The following is a 15,440-nucleotide window of genomic DNA, read 5'->3' as shown; positions in this document are numbered from 1 at the left end:
GCATTAAGTGCCACCCAAACGAACGAAAGCAAATGAGCAATCGAGTTGCGAAGTTGAAGCTACCAAAGACTCAATTGTGAACACTACCCAAGCATTCAAACTCAATCAAGCACTTTTAAGAACTTCAAAGGTTCGAAGGCAAAGAAAAGGTGGAGGAATGGTTCAAATGCAAACATTTTAGGGCCTAATTGCAAGAAATGGAACCTAATTGGGTCTTTATAGCATTGCTGAAAAAATTACAGGGACCCAATTGATTAATTTTCTAATTATTTGGGCCGTAGTGAGTCTAGGAAGACTTGAGGGGTGGATTTTGCAATTTTTGGAAAACATTTTCATGCAAATGCATGCAATCTCACGAAGAAATACATCTCTGCAATATTTCTGCTATTCTTTCACCAACCGAAACCCAAATCCCAAACATACCATTTGCTATTCAGGAGCAGCAATTTAAATACAAATTCACAACTTTTAAACTAGATAACCAATTACATTGTTGTCATCATCCAAACATGCAAGAACTTAGGAAAGATCTCATGCAAAAATCTGGAAAAGAAGAAAAGAAAAACAAGCATGAAACTGCTGCAAGCTTCTCGGCTTCACCTTCCAAGACCCAATTCAGATTCAAACCTATACCTTAACCAAAGTTTCCTTGATCTAATATCTGAACTTTGAACTAAGCAAACAAATCATGGACAATCAATCAAGCAAAGACATAGGGAGGAGTTCAAAAATAGAAAAAGCTGATGCAAAATTTCTGGAACAAAACTCAAACACAGTTTTTTCTTTGAAGGGACGGACACTGCTGCAATTTTTCTATAACTTTCAGCTTTTCTTGCAATCACATTCGTGCCATTTTCTTATTCCAATTAAACACATTTATGCAAGCAAACCACACAGAAACAAGCTGGAATTATCATCTAATAAATTCAGTCAAGCTTGGAACCGAAATGAAAGAACAAACAAAAGATAAAACTCTGAAGCATCGAGTTCAAGCATGCTGATACATTTCCAGCAATGTTTAGACATATTTCCAAGCATTTCCTTAAACCCCAAACACATGAACATCAACACCAAACCTTCCATCTCATTCCTCAAGCCCAAGACTACACTCCTATTGCGGGATTAAGACAGCAAATTTGGGATGATGGCTGCTAGAAATATCGGCAAGACCAGAATGCAGCAAAATTTTGCAATCTAAGATGACTAACAAGCCGGGTGGTGACTTTCCTCTCTATCAATTCAGCAGCATGCATATAACACATTTAGAAACCCCAACACTCTCATGTTTGAATACAAAATTAAAGGGAAACAAGAACCTGCCAAATCTGAAAAATTTCTACAACCTCCTTCCAGCAAATTTGAGGATTAAACTATCGGCTAAAGGAAACTAGAAAAGGCTTCTATATCCTGGGCTCTATGACCTATAGCAAACACGATTCAAACACAGAGATATAGCCAAAACAAATTAACGAACAGGGATATAGCCAAAACTAGAGATGAACCCACGAAGGCAGGAGAACCAAGCATGGCGTGCACAAAGAGAGAGAGAAAAATCATGCAATGAAACCCAGATCTTCCCAAATGGTATGAAAATGACGGCAAGAAAGACTAGAATCACCTGCAAACGTTGGTGAAGTAAATCAGCCGTGAAGACTAAAAAATGGCGCTGGTCTCCGGAAATCAACGCCCAGGCAGATCAACGGTAGTAGTATTGAAGAATCCTTGCTTTTCTTTTCCTTTGTTGATGACTTTCTCAGCCGTAACTTCCTCTCCCGTTTCTCTGTGGTCGCCACTAGTTCCAACCCTTTTAACTCTCAAACCTTTCCCTTTGCCGTCTAGCCTACCCACAGCCCCAGCTCTTGGTCTCCTCCCTCAATCTCTCACTTTTCCCTCTTCCCAGAGCTCTCCCCCTTCGTCGGTTCCCCTCTCTTTCTCTTGCTGTTTTTTTTCTATCGCCCTTCACTCCCCCAAGAATCCTCCCCTTGCGGCTGCTGCTTTCTTCTGCTTTTATATCCAGCTAAACACCCCCAAAACCCTATGTTCAATGGTTGGAAATCATCCCCCTTAAACCCTCTTTTCCCTGGCCATCCGATGGCTCCTATGTGTGCCTTTTGCACGCTGCAAAAAATTGCAGCGTGCGTGCCGTGCAGTTTTTTTTTTTTTTTTTTTTTTTTTTTTTTTTTTACTTTCAACTTAATTAATACAGAAATGATAAAATATAAATAATAATAATAATAACAAATTGACAAAAACCAGGTAATAATAATAATAATAAAACAAAAATAATTTTAAACAAAAAACTAAACAAAAACGGCCATTTTTAAATTTTTAAATTTTTCATTTTCTTTTTTTCGCAAAATAACTTAACTAAAGTGCCCAAAGAAAGAAATAAACATATTTTTGTGAACAAATTTTCCCTTTTTCCTTTTTTTTCAATTTTCCAATCCAACTAAAGCCTATTTTTTGAATTTTTCTTCTTTTTCCTCCTTTTCTCCTTTTTTATGATTTTTTCATTTTCATTTTTCCTTCAAGAAAGCATTGAATAAAACAAAAATGACTAAAACATATTTTTATGTTTCCCTTTTCTTTTTCTAAAAACTCTATGCTAATTTAAAAAACTAAAACTAAAAACTAAAACTAAAAGTAAACAAGAATAAATAGCAAATGAAATAGGTCAACTAAAAGGGCGAAAATGAATAAAACTAAAATATCATAACAACTAAAATGCAAGCAATCTAAAATGAAAATCATGAAATAGATGCTACATAAAATCATTCAAAATTTGGTGTCTACAGTTTGCCCCTCTTTGTCTGAGTTTTGAAAAAACTTGAGACAAAGAAGTGGACACCAAATACTTACCTGTTTCATTCGGTCACGAACGACTCGAACGACTGCCATTTTTGAAAATGAGGACTGACCTCTTTTGAAAGAAAATTTTAACAAGGAATTGACTGAGACAAGAAATTTAAAGCGGGACTGACCCGAACAAGAATTTAAACGGGACTGACCCGAACAGGAATTTAAACGGGACTGACCCGAACAGAATTTAAAACGGGACTGACCCGAACAGAAATTTAAACGGGACTGACCCGAACAGATTTAAACGGGACTGACCCGAACAGAATTTAAAACGGACTGACCCGAACAGAAATTTTAAACGACTGACACCGACAGATTTAAAACGGACTGACCCGAACAGATTTAAACGGACTGACCCGAACAAGAGTTTTTTAAAACGCGACTTGACCCGAACAGATTTTTAAACGGGACTGACTCCGAACAGGAATTTAAACGGGACTGACCCGAACAGAGTTTTTAAAACGGGACTGACCCGAACAGAAATTAAAACGGACTGACCCGACAGATTTAAACGGGACTGACCCGAACAGGAAATTAAACGGGATGACCCGAACAGGAATTTAACGGACTGACCCGAACAAGAATTTAAACGGGACTGACCCGAACAGGAATTTAAACGGGACTGACCCGAACAGGAATTTAAACGGACTGACTTTAAAGGACTGACCGAACAGGATTTAAACGTTAAATGGGACTTCACTGGGGAAGTTTGAGACAAAAAATTGAATTTTTACCTGAGAGTAGTTCAAATTTTTGGTACCTAGAGGGAGGTTGGATCTCTGTAGTTGAAGCGATGGCTGGTGTTGGTCCTTATAATCCAACTTTGCAAATAACATTGCTTTAGATTTGAAAAAGAGAATGATCGCTTTCATTTTGTGACCGCAGTGTTCCTGCAAGAAAAGAATACATAATAATGGATTTGCCACCATTATTTGATCCGGTTTGCCTTGAGAATCGTGTAAACATGAGTCTCGTACTATTTTTGCCTCTGTTCTGCGGCATCCGTCTTGGTCGAACTTGTGACTTTGCAAATTCTGAGACTGATAAAATACGGATTGACCACGTTACCCAATCCAGGTGGTAGCTTTGTTGCATGTTACTCCCTGTAACTGATGATTGAATCCCCTATTTTTGCGCAAACCTTTGGGTTTATCATTCATTTGAATTCAATGGTGAAAGAATGATGGCGTGAAAATTTATCCTATAACAATCAATGTATATGCAAGATTATTTCCTATGTCAGGCAAAGATGAGCATGCAAAAGAATGTAGACAATCATAAGCAGTTATACACAAATAATTGAGAACAACCAAAAGGTTCATAAAGATACATTTTGCAAAAGAATATTTGTAAAGAACAATACAATTTTAGCCAACGAAAATCATATTCAAGACTTTGGATATTTTGCTACGGAATCCGATACTGGCAAAAGTATCACAAACATGAGGAAAAACCCCAAACGAACCAGGTCATCAGCTGTTCCTTCTCGCGCTCGTCTGTTGTGAAAAACCCGCCTTGGCGCCCTTTCGGGTTTTCACCAAGGTTGCCCCTACCCTTTTTGTTTTTGCTTTTTCTTTTCCTTTTTTTTTTCTTTTTCTTTTTTCTTTTACAAGGCGCCCTTTCGGGTTTTCACCTAAAGAATAAAAACACATCTCGACCATGATCGACTCAGAAATATGAGTTAAAAGGTTTCAGGCATCAGTAAAATGCACTTCCCTCGTAGATTTGGCGAAGGCATTACGGACATCACTTGCCAGTTGATTATCAAATTTTGCTAATAGAAATGCAACAAATGACGGAAGCCAGGACTTTGGGTTTTGTAATGAGGTCAGGTAGGGTGTTTTTCCAGAAAGGTTAAGGCTTGAAAGCAAATTCGATGCCAGGGGTAAAATAAACTGGGATTGCCCTATTTCGAAATCATTTCCGATTTTGAACGAAACCGGGAAAAATTTGCCCCAGTTTGGTCGGACTTTCACTCTTTGCATTTTCTTCATTGCATTTTCCTTACTTTTGCACTTTTCTTTGAAAACTAAATTTGCCCCAGTGTGGGGTTCTTTTTTCTTTCTTTTGCTCATCTCTCTTTCAAAATTAAAATTTTGCCCCAGTGTGGGGTTTGCAATTCTCAGGGGTTATCAAACGAAAATTTTGTCAATTCTGATGGCTCAAAGGGGACAAGTAGGGATAAAATATCTTTTAAGTGTAAAAGAAGATGGCCTGACTTGCATTTCGCCATTTGCATGAATTTCTAAAGAAAATTTGCATGATCAAATGAAAAACTTTTTGCACATATCTGAGTTGATGGGTTGAGGGAATGCTCGTCCATCCATTTCTGCCAAGATAAGAGCTCCGCCAGGTAATACCTTTTGGACAATGAACGGCCCTTGCCAATTTGGAGCAAATTTGCCTTTAGCTTCATCTTGCATCGACAAAATCCGCTTCAGTACCTTATCACCTTCTTCAAATGCCCGCCGATGGACCTTTTTGTTGTAAGCCCGGGCCACACGCTTCTGATAGCACTGACCATGACAGATAGCGTTGAATCGCCTTTCATCGATCGACGTCAATTGTTCATGGCGCTGCTTTATCCAATCAGCCTCTTCCAATTTAGCTTCCATGAGGATTCGCAACGAAGGAATTTCAACTTCGGCTGGTAATACAGCTTCCATTCCATACATCAGTGAATATGGCGTTGCCCCAGTCGATGTCCGGATAGAAGTCCGATACGCCATTAGTGCATAAGGCAACTTGTCATGCCAATCGCGATGCCTTTCAGTCATTTTGCGAATAATCTTTTTCAAATTCTTGTTCGCGGCTTCTACGGCTCCATTCATCTGAGGCCTATAAATGGCGGAGTTGTGGTGTCTGATCTTGAATTGCTCGCATAGTCCATCCACCATGTCATTGTTCAGATTTTTGGCATTGTCAGTGATAAGCGTTTCGGGTACCCCAAAGCGACAGATGATGTGATCTCTCAAGAAATTGGCAACTATCTTCTTCGTCACATGTTTGAATGATTCCGCTTCAACCCACTTGGTAAAATACTCAATCGCCACCAATATAAATCGATGTCCATTTGAAGCAGGAGGATCGATTGTACCAATCACGTCCATACCCCACATTGAACAGGGCCACGGGGCGGTCATGCTATGCAACTCAGTGGGTGGAGCGCGTATAATGTCACCGTGCATTTGGCATTTTATACATCTCCGGACAAAGTCTATACAATCATGCTCCATAGTAAGCCAGAAGTATCCGGTTCTCATGATTTTCTTCGCTAGCAAATGGCCATTCATGTGAGGTCCACAAACGCCACTATGCACTTCCTTCATCATATATTGAGCTTTATCTTCATCAATGCACCTTAAAAGGTTCGAATCCGAGGTTCTTTTGTACAACACTTCACCATTTAAGAAAAATTTGGAAGCCATTCTACGCAGAAAACTCTTGTCTTTTGTACCAGCATGCAGAGGGTAAGACCCAGTTTTAAGAAACTCCTTAAGATCATTATACCAAGGAACTTTGTCGGAGGACTTGTCTACAACCCAACAGTGAGCAGGTTTATCTTGAAGTTGAATCTGGATTGGTTCAATTTTCAATTCATCTGGATACTGGATCATGGAGGCTAAGGTGGCCAAAGCATCAGCAAATGTGTTTCGGGCTCGCGGGAGGTGTCTGAACTCCAAATTTTGAAATTGCTTGGCCAAAGTGAGCAAACTACAATGGTAGGGCAAAATCTTTGAATCTTTAGTTATCCACTGCTTCAAAGTTTGGTGCACGAGCAAATCTGAGTCACTGAAAGCTACCAACTCCTTGATTTCCATTTCTAAAGCCATTTTGAGACCAAAAATGCAGGCTTCATACTCAGCCATGTTGTTTGTGCAAGCAAATTGCAATTTGGCAGCGGCAGGGTAGTGTTTTCCTTCTGGCGAAACCAGAACAGCTCCAATTCCAGCTCCGAGAGAATTTGAAGCTCCATCGAAGAAAAGTCGCCATTCAGGGCTTTGCTCACTTATATCGTCCGTGGCGCCCACAAATAAGATCTTTTCATCAGGGAAATAGGTGTGAAGTGGCTGATAATCATTGTCCCTTGGATTTTCCGCCAGATGATCAGCTATAGCTTGCCCCTTGACGGCCTTCTGTGAAGTGAAAACAATATCGAACTCTGAGAGGATTATCTGCCACTTAGCTAGACGTCCAGTTAGCATCGGCTTTTCCAGGAGATACTTCAAAGGATCAGATCGGGAAATAAGATAAGTGGTATGGCTCAACAGGTAATGTCTCAGCTTTTGAGCCGCCCAGGCCAACGCACAGCAGCTCTTCTCAATGAACGAATAATTAGCCTCGTACTGCGTGAACTTCTTGCTTAGATAGTAAATGGCTTGCTCCTTCCTTCCAGAGTCATCGTGTTGCCCCAGAACACACCCTACGGCTCCGTCGAGCACAGACAAGTACATGATCAATGGTCGGCCCGGTTTGGGTGGCACCAGGACCGGAGGCTGCAGCAAATAATCTTTAATCTTGTCGAAAGCCTGTTGACACTCCTCATTCCAGTACAACGGCACATTCTTTCTTAATAATTTGAACAACGGCTCACATGTGGCTGTTAATTGGGCAATGAACCTCCCAATAAAGTTGATCTTTCCTAAGAAGCTTTTCACGTCTTTCTGAGTCTTTGGCACTGGCATATCTCGAATCGCCTTGATTTTTGCTGGATCTATCTCTATGCCTCTCTTGCTCACGATGAAACCCAACAATTTACCAGCTGGTGCCCCAAAGGCGCATTTCGCAGGATTTAACTTCAAATTGTATTTTCGCAGCCTTTCAAATAGCTTCCTCAAATCATCCAAGTGGTCCTCCGTCCTTTTAGACTTGATTATGATGTCATCCACGTAGACCTCCATCTCCCGGTGGATCATATCATGAAATAGGGTTGTCATGGTCCTCTGATACGTTGCTCCAGCATTCTTTAAACCGAAAGGCATGACTCGGTAGCAAAAGGTACCCCAAGGGGTAATGAAAGCAGTCTTCTCCCTATCCTCTTCTGCCATCAAAATTTGGTGGTAGCCAGCAAAACAATCGCAAAAAGATTCAATCTCATGTCCGGCAGTATTGTCTAAGAGAATGTGAATATTTGGTAGAGGGAAATCATCTTTAGGACTGGCTTTATTAAGGTCTCTATAGTCAACACAAACTCTCACCTCTCCACTCTTTTTTTGGAACAGGGACTGGGTTTGAAAGCCAAATTGGGTAATGGGAAACAATGATAATGTTGGTTTTGAGTTGTTTTTCAATTTGCTCTTTTATTTTGAGGCTTATATCTGGTTTGAATTTTCTGGGTTTTTGCTTTACGGGTGGAAAAGAAGGGTCTGTGGGTAACCTGTGCACTACCACGTCAGTTGAAATACCAGTCATATCATCATAGGACCACGCAAATACATCCTGGAACATAGTCAAGAACTCAAGCATCTCCTTTTTCTGGCTCTTATTCAAATGAATACTAATCTGCACCTCCTTAACTTCATCCTCAGTTCCAATGTTAACCTTTTCTGTTTCTTCCAGGTTCGGTTTCGGTTTTTCCTCATATTGTTCAAGATCCTTTGCAAACGAATCGGATACTTCCTCATTATCACTCTCGCTTTGGAGTTCGGATTCACAAACCTCCAAGTCATGAGTGATATAGAGATTGCCATTATCGAATTCCAGAATTGTGATATCCAAAGGATCAAATAATTTTATTTTTGGCCATCTGAAAGAATTAACGAATGTGGGATAATAAGCAAATAAACATACAACAAACAAATGAAACAAGCAATATGAATATAAACAAACGAATAAACAACAACATGTCAAGAACAACTTGTGCATTTTCATAAAACCTTTGATTGAAAGCAAAACAAAAGAAAGCAAACGGAAACAATATTTACATATGCAAATTTTAGCCGAAAGTAAAGATGCTTTCATTAACTATTTACAGATGCAAAAGTACTTTTCCATGAATCCATATAAATGACAAACCCCCTAGATTTACCGAAACTCCTTCTGAACAGGCAGGAACTCGGCAGTCCAATTAGAAATAGACCCCTCAGGGATGTCAGGAAATTCGGCCTCGCTCAGGAAATTGTCTTCAAATATTGCCCCAACGAACAACTGGGACAAACTATTCTCGATTTCTTCAGTTGAATTACCCTCTGATGTGATTATTTCAGTTGGCCGGGGAAAAGTATACCACAGTGGTGGAATATCGAAAACCCTTTGCCGGCCCTCCTTTTCTGCTCTTTTACGCTCTTTCATCTCCTTGAAATCCTTGGCGGTTGGTCTGAAACCCAAACCGAAGGTATCTCTCTTTTCTACTATCTTCACTGGCTTCAGGATCCCTTGTAGTTCACGCCCCAACCCCTTGTCGAATTTGTATCCTCCACGAATCATTTCTCTGGCCATCATTACACTGGCTTTTGAGGGAGTTTGTTCCTCCGTGGTTATCCAACTTACGGAGACTATATCGGATGTGCTGTGAGGGGACATGGTAACACTTTGACTACCCTCCTCTTTAACTCCAGAATCGGTGATCACCAGGCAGTCCTCTTCAGCAAAGATAGTGATTAGCTTGTCATTTACCACGAACTTGAGTAATTGATTCAACGAAGACGGCACGGCCCCAGACTTGTGAATCCATGGTCTTCCAAGCAAGATATTATAAATGCTCGGGAAGTTCATGACTTGGCAAGTTATTTGAAACTGGGCGGGCCCCATCTCGATTACTAAATCTGCCTCTCCTATCGGCTCCCTTTGAGCTCCATCAAACCCTCGAACGATAGTCCCTGAAGGCCTCAGCTTGACGTCTTGCAATCCTAGTTTCTCTAAGGTACTCCACGGACAGATATTCAGTGCGGATCCATTATCGATTAACACCTTAGGCAGCATTTTTCCGTTGCACCTCACTGTTATGTACAACGCCTTATTATGTCCAATGCCCTCCGTCGGCAATTCATCATCAGAAAAAGCAATTTGCTTCTTGAATAATACACTCCCCACCACGTTTGAAAAATTATCAACAGAAATGTCTCTCGGAATTTGAGCTCTTGTTAATACATCGATCAATGCATCCCTATGCACGTCCGAGGAGAAAAGTAGGTCCAACATGGTTATCTGGGCAGGTGATTTGCTTAGCTTTTCCACTATGTTGTATTCACTTCTCTGGAATCGTTTAAGGAAATCCACAGCTTCTTTCTCGGTAATTGTTGGTTTGAGGGGTGGCTCAGAACTATTGGCTTGAATTGGAGTAGTAGTCTCAAATGGATTTACAGTCTTCCCCGATCTAGTAACTACTGACACTTCCTTCTTTGCAGTTGAATTTTCCCCGATCTGTATGCTAGGCTCATCGTAATTCCACGGCACTTGTTGCAGACTTAATACGGGCTCCTGCTTCGGGAATTCGATGACTACTGGTTTCAAAGCTTCATTCTCCGCTGGCGTGAGATCTAAGACAAAAGGCTTGTTATCTTCTTCGAATGGCAACTCTATGACAAACGGTCGGTCCGTGACCCCAAACACTTCAGCTTCTATTGCCAATTTCTTAATTTGTTCCTCGTACTCCGCATCGTCCATAATAACCCCAACGTGCTCTGGCAAGGGGTTTTGATTTACGTTTGGCCCTTGCGGCTCCCTCTTTCTGATCACGATTTCTCCAGACTCAACCATATCCTGAACTTTATGCTTTAGCGCCTTACAATCCAAAGTTGCATGCCCAGGTGCCCCTGAATGATATGCGCAAACAGCTTGCGGGTTATACCAAGCGGGCATGCCATACGGATAGGTAGGAGGTGGTACTGTACCAATTTTTCCGGAGACCTTTAACTGGTCGTACAGTTGGTCTAAAGGCCTACCTAAATTGGTAAAAGTACGGCTTGGGGGTCGGTTGTAAGGTTCATGAGGTTGAGGATGATTGTAAACAGGTCTATTTGGAGGAGGAAATCTTGGGTTATATGGTGGACGAAGTCGGTTTTGGGGTGGATTTGGTTGGGAAATTTGGAAAGGGGCTGAAGGTGGGTTAGTATAGTTTGGGCGAGGTCGAGGGTGGTGGATATTGGTAGTATATACATGGTTTGGGCTTGAATAGTAGTAAGGGTAAGGTTGTTGGTAGGTTGGGTTGTGTTGGCATCGGGGTCGGGGTGAAAGGTTGTGGTTCCAAACAAAGGTTGTATCTCCTTCTTTCTTTTTGAATGGTGGTTTCTTTTCACTGCTTCCTCGCCCTTGCAAAGCTTCTACTTGCGATTTCAGGGCAGATACATTAACAATTTTCCCAGCTCTTACAAAGTCGTCAAATTCTTCAAGTTTATTTACAATTGCAGCAAACGAACATCCGGTCATACGGAAAATCTCTTCGAAGTACGGCGGATCATGGGCCTTTATGAAAGTACGTATGATTTCATCCTCGGTCATTGGTGGCTCGACCTTAGCAGCTACCTTTCTCCACCTCTTAGCATAGGTCTTGTGGTCCTCAGAAGGCTTCCTTTTCGTTCCTTCCAGAGTAGTCCGGGTTGGCGCTAGCTCACAGTTATACTCATATTGTCGAATGAAGGCATTGGACAGATCGAGCCAGGTCTTCACTTCCTCTGGCTTTAGGTTGGAGTACCAATCGAGAGCATCCCCTTCTAAGCTTTCTGGAAATAATCTCAACGGCAAATTCTCGTCATCCACTGGCTTGCCCAACTTGTTAGCAAACAAGCGCAGGTGCGTTTTAGGGTTGCTTGTTCCATCATATTTGTTGAATTTAGGAGTCTTGAACCCCTCCGGCAGTTGTACGTTTGGAAATAGGCACAAATCATCGTAATCCAGCACCCCTTGCTTGCTTAAACCTTGGCTTTTCCTGATAAATTCATCAAAACGATCCAAACGTTTAAGTAACTTCATATTAATCTGGGCAGACGACTCTCCCATTTCTGGCTTATTTTGAAAAGTGTGCTCCGGCACCACGGGCTCCGCGGTGGTTTGATAAAAAGCTGGTGGGTTCTGATGCATGTTTGGGTCGCTTTGAGGCTGAAACCCTTGACCATAAGGAGGGTAGAAAGGAGGATTTTGAGTAAAAGCATATTGCGGGTTAAAAGTTCCCTCAAAGTGGTTTGAAATGGAGGAATAACAAATGGTTCGGATTGTGGTTGTGTAGCGGGTACAGGTTCAGGTTGCACTCCGCTACTAACGAGCTCGTCAATCAACTTCTTCTGAGCGGCCATTTCTGATGCCATTTCCCCAAATTTTGTGAGTAACTCTGTCAACTGAACCCCAGGACTTGCAGCTTCCGGCTGGGTAGTTGCAACGGCCTTATCGGATGATTCTGGTTGAGTACTCATGTCTACACGATTCCTTTGGGCCTTACTTCGGGATCGCGTAATAATGGGGCTTTTTCGAAAAGCTATTTTGAAACTTTACCTGAAATGAAGAAAGAACTCCCTTAGATAAACCAATGATTACTGAATTTCTGCAATTTATTCAAAAAGAGAAAAAAGAAAAAGACATGAGTTAGTAATTATTCAAACAATTCGGATGCATGTCCTATTTGGGGAACCCTTTTTGTGCCAAGGGTAGGCCTAGCATGATGCAACCTTCGGGGCAAAATCCCATTCCCAAACCTGTAAGTGAATTTAGAACCTTGAAATGGAAAGCTTCTCATAAAAATGTGGAAAAGTTCAATCTTTCTTTACAACTTCTTCAATGGTCTTAGTAACCATGTTTACAAAATCCCTATGTCTCAAAAGACTTGTACTTTGTGATTCCCTAGAGCTCCCTAAACTGAGTTTACGAGCTCCTTCCCTAATCCTATCAAAGGCATCTATGGCATCCTCTAGCTTCTCGCTCTTCTTTTTCTCCCTCCTCAGCTGCACTTGAGTATCTTCTAGAGCTCGGTTGGCCATCATAAGCTGGGCTTGAGATTCCTCCAACTCTTTCCTTAGCTTCTCCATTTGCTCTTCGGGACTGGCCGATGCTGATTGCTGCCTTGCCCTATCACGTTCCACCCTTTGTCTGATCCATTCATTGTACCCAGGCATAACTGCAGGTGCCACCTTATTTACCAATTCCAACGGCAGATTCTCAAGACCTTGCAAATTTCCCCAAGCCTCTAATACCATGCTTCGACTCTCGGTCACCGTACTTAGTCGGAGATCTTCGATCCCTTGCACCATAGGAATGCTTTGCGGGTATCCAAACTGTCTCGTAACCCTTTGTGGAATATAGGCGACTAGACCATTGACTCCAGCCAGAGGGATGAAGCCATGTTGAGTGGTCCTAAAAGCAGGGTCCCTAACCTTGGTCCAATCTAAAACCCACTGTACCTTTTCTGGTGTCAAACTGTTGAATTCCTCAATAAACCGGCTTGACAACGTCACGCGATAGTAGCGGCCGACTCTCTCTCGATGTGAATCAATCCAATTCTCAACTGGAAGGCAAGAACCCAAAGGGTTCAGTGATCTCTTCGCCAAATGTTCCATGATCCACATTTGAAGCAGCAAGTTTGAAGCATAGAAGAAGCCACCTTTCCTTTGGCAATTGGTAAGGGCCGAGAAGATGTCCGCTATAACAACGGGTATCAAAGTTGGTGTTGTTCCACGAATGCCTAGAAAAAGCCCTTGAATCATATTGATTGTTGCAAACGTCACCTTTCCATGCCTTTGAGGGAAAAGCAACAAGTTGATCAAAACCAAACCAAAAGCTTGCACACGCTTTTCCTCCCATTGCCCCTTCGTTACAAAGAAATCGATCTGATGGCGTTCAAAGGACTCCTTTTCCCCAAACCGGTCGTATAGAAACTTCAGTGGACAAGATCCAGCGTCGGGGTGTTGGTCTAAGCTATTGTTTCGCAATCCCAGAAATCTGCAAAACTGCTCTTTCGTTCCTCTGCTCGGGTATATCATAGGACTGCCTTTTCCTGGTACTTGCAACAATCCCTCTAACTCTTCTAGTGTCGGGGTGAGTTCGCACATTCCAAACCGAAAAACCGAGGCATCTGGATCCCAGTAATTGATCAATGCTTGGATAGCAGATACATTGGGTATTATATCAACCAAGCTTGGTAGATGTCCCACATATTGGAATAATCCCCCAATTTCATAGGACAGGTTGTTCCTCCACTGATTCAGCTCTCGGGGAACTTGGTTGAGCATTCGACACTGCGTCATCTGGTCAGGAAATTCACTTAGATACCATTACCTTGGGATTTTACCCCTTAGGTTAAACTTGCAAAATGTAAACGTGCAAATCCCAAAAATAGGGTTAAATACCCATGGGATGAGGGTTGGCTTCCCTAATATGGAAATTGCCTAATTGGCATTCCTTCTAAATTTTAATGCATGATGCTATTTATTAAAGCGATATAAACATGTGACAAATATGGCCTAGAGGATATAAATAATGCAACGGGGAAAAGGTCTAAAAATGACATGTATTTATTGAAAGCTAACTGCAAAAAAAAAAAACTGGAGTTTAAACATGCGAGTTATTTAATAGGTAAGTCGCTAGAAGAGTGCCAAAGGGGCCTCTTATTACTAAGGCACATGAATGCAGATCAAGAAAACAATGAAATGGTTAGTGCAGTTGATAGTACACATAACACATTGGGAGCAGAAAAGAAATACAATAAAACAAGTAAAAGGGGCGGAACCCCCTTCCCTCGTGCCTAATGTACTTAAAAAAGGGTGAAGCTGACTCTATCCTAGGGAAATACTAACATGGATGCATGAGGTTGGGGTTCACTAATGCGACTAGACTCGATAAGGCTTAAAAGGTCCCCAAGCCTTCAGACCTAAGGGAATGGGTCATCAATCCCAAGACCCTCGGTCGGTGGCTCGAGCGGTCCCCTAGGTATTGCTATGGGCGCAAAGCACACCATCCACATACCCAGAGAAACCATTCCTAGTCCTACAAGGCGGTGTGGGAAAGAGCCCACGAAAATAAAATAAAATGGGATAAAGCAAGTAAACGTGCACGTATGAAGTGTTCCCCTATTTTGAGGGAAGGGGTTGAGAACCACGCGGGGCTCTAAAGGTGACACACACCCCCCCCCAAATGCAATGCAAGCGCGAGATAAACAAGTAAACATACATCCAATCAACCAATCATACATTCGGGAGCGAGGGAGTAGTTTGAGACGTACGTGAGACAAAAATCCTAAAAAGGAAAAATGCAACCCTAATATCCAAATGCTATACATAAAAAGGGTAGAAAAAGGAAACGAATGGCTAAGTCAAATGCTTGGACCCACTTAGGAAGTCCCCAGTGGAGTCGCCAACTGTCGCGCCCCACTTTTTGAATGATGTGTGGTGTGTGGTGTGAGTGTGTGTGTGATATACATGTGAACGTGTGCGAAATGAAAAGTAAAAGGCCATGGGACTTAAGAATGCGACGATTTGGCCAAGTGAAGTTCAAAAAGGGTTTTTTTAATGAAAATGGAGTCGCCACTTGGTATCGAGTTAGGGTGTACCAAGTCACCCAAAAATGATTTTTGAATGAAAAAAGTAAATAAACCCTTTTAAAGAACTTTTTGGGTCTACGTAACCAAAAGAGGGATCGGGGGTCACATTTGACGAAGG

At 41.8% G+C, this 15,440-nt stretch overlaps 1 protein-coding gene across 1 annotated transcript; it reads right to left on the bottom strand.

Annotated features, from left to right (window-relative positions):
• Positions 1-5,123: 5,123 nt before the first annotated feature.
• LOC113771251 lies at positions 5,124-11,298 on the bottom strand. Its single transcript, XM_027315853.1, is given in 3 exon segments — positions 5,124-8,063; positions 8,065-8,494; positions 8,888-11,298. Coding segments are annotated over 3 exon segments (5,781 nt in total).
• Positions 11,299-15,440: the final 4,142 nt, after the last annotated feature.

Source organism: Coffea eugenioides, chromosome 5 (genome assembly GCF_003713205.1).
Source record: "Coffea eugenioides isolate CCC68of chromosome 5, Ceug_1.0, whole genome shotgun sequence".
Classification (NCBI taxonomy): domain Eukaryota; kingdom Viridiplantae; phylum Streptophyta; class Magnoliopsida; order Gentianales; family Rubiaceae; genus Coffea; species Coffea eugenioides.
The sequence above is the reverse complement of the archived record's forward strand: the minus strand, read 5'-3'. Positions and strand labels throughout refer to the sequence as shown.